Below are 6,236 nucleotides of genomic sequence, written 5' to 3' on the forward strand. Positions count from 1 at the left end.
TTTTAGGTGGTTTAAATGGACTAGTGTAGGTACCAAAAGCGGCTGCCGAATTAAAATATTATCACACTATTGATGGACCGGTAACTACAGTACAACATTCTGAATAAGTACCTACTTTTATCTCTGTACTCTGACGAAAATTTAATAAACCTGTTCAAAAGGCAAAAATAACAACCCAGTAATCAAATACTGGAAACTTCTGACTGAGCAAATAAAGCACTTAGAATCGTTACTCAAACATCTAAAATAAAAATATTACAGCTCTTGTAAAATGAATACTTTTCCTAAGGAAAATAAAACTCCAAAAATAATAACAGAAAAAGGTAATTCTTAACGTTCTGCTCCGAGGGTCGAAGTCCAAAATTTATTCATTGTACTTCATTACCGTAATAATGTTAAGGGTATTCAAAGAAAATCTGGAAATATGCTTACAAAATGTATTTATTCGAAATCTTTTCCTTTTTTATTTTATAAATAATACCTATGTACATAATTGAAAAAAAATATTCCGAATGACAGTCTTAACTTTGTCGTTCTCCTAATAATATAATACCCATATACCTTAACGCTGTATCTTAAAACTATTTTTCTATTCGCTACTACGAGTTTTTGTGATAAAAAATAAACGCCTTAAAACATATACAGCAATTAACTGAACTGAACCAGATAGGATGAATTGACAAAGCTTTTCATTGATTGGTAAACATTTAGTTGTAATTGCTTGGTAAACTTCCATTTAAATGGAATCAAGCCTGCAAACACATATGAAATAATGGATACAGCCGCAATTTTTGTTCACATTTTGTCAACAAAATGTTACCTGTAATTAAGCTTCAGTTAACTCTTTATCAAATAGTTTGTACAAGTTACTAACACTTTTCATAAAGTTCAATAATTTAGAATAGTCTCCATCGTATTCTTGTTTGATGAATTCTGCTCCTCTTTCTGCTATCATGATAGAAGGAGCAGCGGTGTCTCCACTAGTGATTGTCGGCATGACACTTGCATCTACCACTCGCAGATGGGTAATGCCATGGACCCTCAACCTACTATCTACAACTGAAGTCTTCGGATCAGTTCCCATCTTACAAGTCCCAACTAGATTACTTGCAGAAGTCACCATGTTCATACTAATGCATCTCCAGTACCTCTCACCATCTAAGTAATTGCGGTCACATTCTGGCCACGGCATTCGTCCCAAGAAACCATTGACGTCTTTAAAGAATTTTGTTCGAACTACTTTTGTAGCCATTCTGATTCCTTTGATCACAGTCTTCAAATCTCTTTCGTCTTCGAAGTAATTTGGGAATATAAGTGGAGGGTCTTTTGGATCATTTGACTTTAGAGTAATATTTCCTCTTGAATATGGATGCAGAAGGCTTAATGCAAAGAAGTAAAGAACATGTTCTTTATTCTTCTCTATAATGTAATCTACAATAGGCTGTTTGTATCTGTATATCGATGTTAAATGTTCTCTCAGTTTTGTTGCATTCTTAGGTTTAATCATAAGTTGCAGTTGACATTCAGGAGCCGTGACATTCTTTTGAGTTGTGAAGAACGCCATAACATCTGTCATAAGATTACTATGTGCCAAATGTCCTGTCCGATTGAAAATGTAATGTATTGTACTTAAATGTTCTTCACCCACTGTATGATGATCTGGCATATTCTGATTACCGTATATTGTAATAGGAACGCGTAAATGATCCTGCAGATTTTGGCCTACCATTGGTGAATCTACGATACAAGAGATGTTTTTAGAGCGAAGTTCTGCTTCAGGACCGATACCAGAAAGCATCAATAGTTTGGGAGTATTTACAGCGCCAGCACTTAGAATGACTTCATGGACAGAGTAAAACGTCATAGTCTTACCTTTCTTCTCTACTTCAACGCCAAAAGCCACAGTTTTATCATTGCTTATTAAGATTTTTTTAACGAAAGCATTTTTGAGTACTGTCAAGTTAATCCTCTTTCTAGCTGGTTTTAAGTATGCTTTGTGTGTACTGTGTCTCAGGCCGTCAGCTGCAGTGACAGTTACGGCGCCAGAACCAAATAGACCGGCCACATTAAGATCCGGAACTACCTTAAATCCAATCTCATGAAAAGCCTTCAGTACGCCATTAGTGCAATTGCTTGTACTGTTAAATTTATTTATAGCTATAGGTCCTGTAACACCATAGAATCTGCCAATATCAGGATCGCAGATCATGTCTTCTTTTTGAAGACCTTCGGCGTTCTTGAAACATCTTCTTACGCTATCCAGGCTCCATTGCTTATTACCTTCGTCGTACCAACTTTGAAAGTCGCGTTCGTTTCCCCGAGTATAAACCATGCCATTGAGACTGCTAGAACCGCCGAACATTTTCCCCATTGGCAGATTTATGGAACCATTTATAATAGCTTGACCTATAACGCTGTTGTTCGCTGTCACATATTTCCAGTTGTATTCACTGTTGGTTATGTCAGCGTCAAATCCCGGAATCTGAAAAATTATCGCATGAATCAATCAATGCGTCCTTTTTGTTGTGAAAACTATTTTTATTCGGAGAGACAACCACAACTCAAAACGTAAGTTAATTTAGTGATGTATATTTATATTATAAAGAAGCTCCTACACTAAAAGCATGTATCACATATTAGGTACTGTAATAAAATGTTGAAGTCTTTTCACCAAAACACGTAAATTCTCAGATTGTTTTAACAAAGACTGTGTATTTTAAAGTACGGAATACAAAAGCGCAATGTGTTGACCCAATTTAAAATACAATACACAGTAGCTACTTTTGTATACTCACGTCGGACTCAACAGGCGGGTCACCCCCAGCTTCAAGTAGCAATATCTTCCAATGTCCGACTTCACTGAGTCGGTTTGCAACTACACTCCCTGCCGTCCCCCCACCCACAATTATAAAGTCAAAGCTTTTGTAATCTGAAACAATATTCATCCATTAATAAAATGCATTGTTAAAATAAAGAATAAAAAACGTTGTTTGTGAAAAAATATCCATTATCTTTTGTTTTTTAAAGTGAAACATAATATTAATTGAGTTAGGCGTTTTTATTTTGAGGTAAAAATAATCAAAAGGTATGAAAAACGAACGACTTTTTCAAGGGGTTTGAACGTAATCTCAAACTCAAGTTTGGAATAAGATTAAAAATACTATGGTTTCTGTTTTTTTTGCCTTTGGCAGAGAGCCTAAAAATGGATGTTGGATGTAATGCAAAGGCAAGATTTGAAACATTCGACGATAAACTGTCTTATTCTTCTTAGTGCCATTTGAAATAAATAAAAAAAATCGAATAGAAATCAATTTAACCATTTCTTTTAGGCGATTGGTAAGATGAAACCGTTGACCATAATAATAAATAATCGGAAAAGAGATGGGCCCGATCATTACAAAACAGTTGGAGCATAAAACAAAATAAAAAGCAGTAGTCTAACAACTTACTTGGAACATCGAACTCCTGTGCACTGTCACCTTTGAGAATACATTGTGTGGCTGCAAAGTACTGCAGAGCCGCCGCGAACGTCTGCGGGGCGGTGCCTGTCGTCGGCGACAGGCATGTTGCATTGTCTATACTGAAACACAATAAGTCTCGGTTAAATATCGAAAATAAAGTGTCGTCACAACATGTTTACAACTACAAGTCATGACAAGGAGATTCCAAAATAAAGACAACAATATGTCCAGTGTTAAATAAATTGTAACATATTTGACAGTATTGTATATTTAAAATCATAAATACGATCAATTGCAAATTCAAATTATTTTAATTTTTATGTATTGGAATCTTGAACAAAGGGGCAACCTTTGCTAGGATTACAATAATTGTCCAGTAACAAGGCTGTTTTATTAAAAAAAATACATTGAATATTTGTTATTAAACTCAAGCACACTCTACTGCTGGACCTTTGTTATTTTAAGGCCATATAAAAAAAATTGTTTTTTTTATTTTGGGACTGGCTTTTTTAATCTGGCTAATTAAATTAAAAAGAAGAACTAACAGCCGGCCAGGCTTCTTTCAGCCAGTAGCAAAAATTGAATAGCCGCCCGATTCTTATGAAATACCTACTTAAATCACGTATAAGAAAATAATTTAAAGGCCAGAACTTACCAAAACATTTGTGTTAGATGTGTTGCTGCTTCAGCACTACGAGTAATATGAATCCTTCGGCACTCGTAAATACCTTATTATAGTAGAATATATTACTTCGGAAAAATTATTAAGACCGCCCGCAAACAATCGACTTTGTAGAACTAACAATTTGCGAAGAATAATACACGAACTTTTGTTCCTCTTTTGTTGTAACACTACATATATTATATGAGTCTTGAATTCAAACCCTAGAACCAAAAAAATCGGAACTAAATAATAAGAAAATCCGAATCTTTCTTCATTTATAACATTTCTCGTTACTACCACATTAACCGAGTGATGGTCTATTTAATATAGCATGTGTAATAATGTGTATCCAGCAGTAGAAAGCCGTATACTGAACATATATTAAAAAAAAAATCATTAAATACTAATCGTACGTCCGCGTCGAACCTAAAGTCCCAACTGTGACAAATGCTCTTTAAATATAATATTTCATAATAGAGTGCAAAATGTATTGTGTTCTTTTATTGTAGTATAATGTATGCGAACCACATGTGTTGTTTACTTCACCGTATTATAATCCGATCAAAATACTTTACACCTGTGAAAATGATAACTGCAATGCAGTTTAATGGGTGGATAGGACTGTGACTCACTTGAATAGATTTTCATTTGAGCATAAGACCAACTATATTTTGATAAGTTGTAGTTTTTTTTTAAGACAACTTGCGCATTGAGCTTTGCTCCTGTGTCGCCGGGACTTTTACAAACATACAAACAATGGACACAAAGTGCAACCAGACCCGAAACAATTATTTGTAGATCGCACAAATAATTGTTCCGTGTGGTAATCGGATCCACGAACCCCCGACGCAATGGTAGCGGCGTGGAGACCTAAACCACTGCGCCGCGGAGGCAGTCAAAGAGTAGTTAGGTTCAATGGCAGACTGGGTTAAGAGTTTCTATAAAAAATTGCATTGTGATGTCGAATCAAATTCGCACGACGCATCGGGGATCCATCTTCGCACGAGGGAAATAATCGTATCCAATCTTGCGATATTTTGTCACGTTTTTTAGTCACTCAAACTGCGGAAAGAACGTGGCTTGACTTACAAAAATGCATCGCAGCAATTAATGTTGCAACAGATCTACTTTGCGAATTCGTATCGCGTTAATTCGTAGTTTTATACAAGTCTTAGTCCTGATAATTGACAGAACAACCTAAAGTATATTTGGAATCAAGTTATATCACAACTTTTAAATTTACTAACCGGGAGATATAGTGACAAAATTATTTCTAAGAAATCTGTAATGTATTCATAAGTTAACCCTCACTTACTGAAGGTATAATAACTTGCTATAAATATCTTCGCAAATATACATGACATAAGTCATCTTTTTTGTCCTTGGAATTATCCGCTCAACATTTGCTTACAATACAATTTTATTTAAGTATCAAATTATTTATTCAATTACATATGTTATTATTTAATAAAACACATGTACTTTTCGTTCTGGAATCAGGTTCTATTTTGTAATATTATAACATGATGTGGCTTTGTTATTCAATATACATAATACATAAAATAATATTAACATGTATTTTGACATAAAACTCACGTGATAAAACAATGACAAAGCAAAAAAAACGCACAGGTGGTTGAGAACCATGTTGACACATTTTTAAGATATATTTTTTTCAGGTTGGAATAAAATATGTCATAAGAATATAGGATTAGGAGAACAAGCAACAATTTGCAATTTTGTAAATTGATAGGAGAGGTTAATAAATCCGTTGCTGCTGCACTGTAATTACTCAAAGTATTTAAGTATAGCATAAAAATTAAAAATATGGTTATATTTCTTCGTATCTAATCGATATTAAATGACTCTAACAGTGTATACATAAGTACTAAGTACTGAATCAACCGCTCCCTATGAATGGGCGGGCCACTAGTATATTCATAACTAGCTGACCCGTGCGGCTCTGCTCGCGTGAATTTCGTACTGTTGCTTATTCGTTTGAGCACGCGAATTGCAAAGCACTCGATACACCTACACATAAAAATGCTAACAACTCTTTTGTAATCTAATGGTTATTTACGAAAGGGACCCGAAGGGCACACAGTGTGACA

At 34.8% G+C, this 6,236-nt stretch overlaps 1 protein-coding gene across 1 annotated transcript; it reads right to left on the reverse strand.

Moving 5' to 3' along the window:
- Nucleotides 1-423: 423 nt before the first annotated feature.
- Nucleotides 424-4,338, reverse strand: LOC142974787 (ecdysone oxidase-like). Its single transcript, XM_076117302.1, has 4 exons — nt 4,117-4,338; nt 3,450-3,580; nt 2,796-2,929; nt 424-2,482 (listed from the first exon to the last, which is right to left on the reverse strand). The coding sequence occupies exons 1-4, from the start codon at nt 4,122-4,124 to the stop codon at nt 827-829; spliced, it is 1,929 nt and encodes a 642-aa protein (XP_075973417.1). The 5' UTR covers nt 4,125-4,338; the 3' UTR covers nt 424-826.
- Between the last annotated feature and the right edge of the window lie 1,898 nt (nt 4,339-6,236).

This window comes from Anticarsia gemmatalis, chromosome 8, assembly GCF_050436995.1.
Source record: "Anticarsia gemmatalis isolate Benzon Research Colony breed Stoneville strain chromosome 8, ilAntGemm2 primary, whole genome shotgun sequence".
In the NCBI taxonomy this organism is placed as follows: Eukaryota; Metazoa; Arthropoda; class Insecta; order Lepidoptera; family Erebidae; genus Anticarsia; species Anticarsia gemmatalis.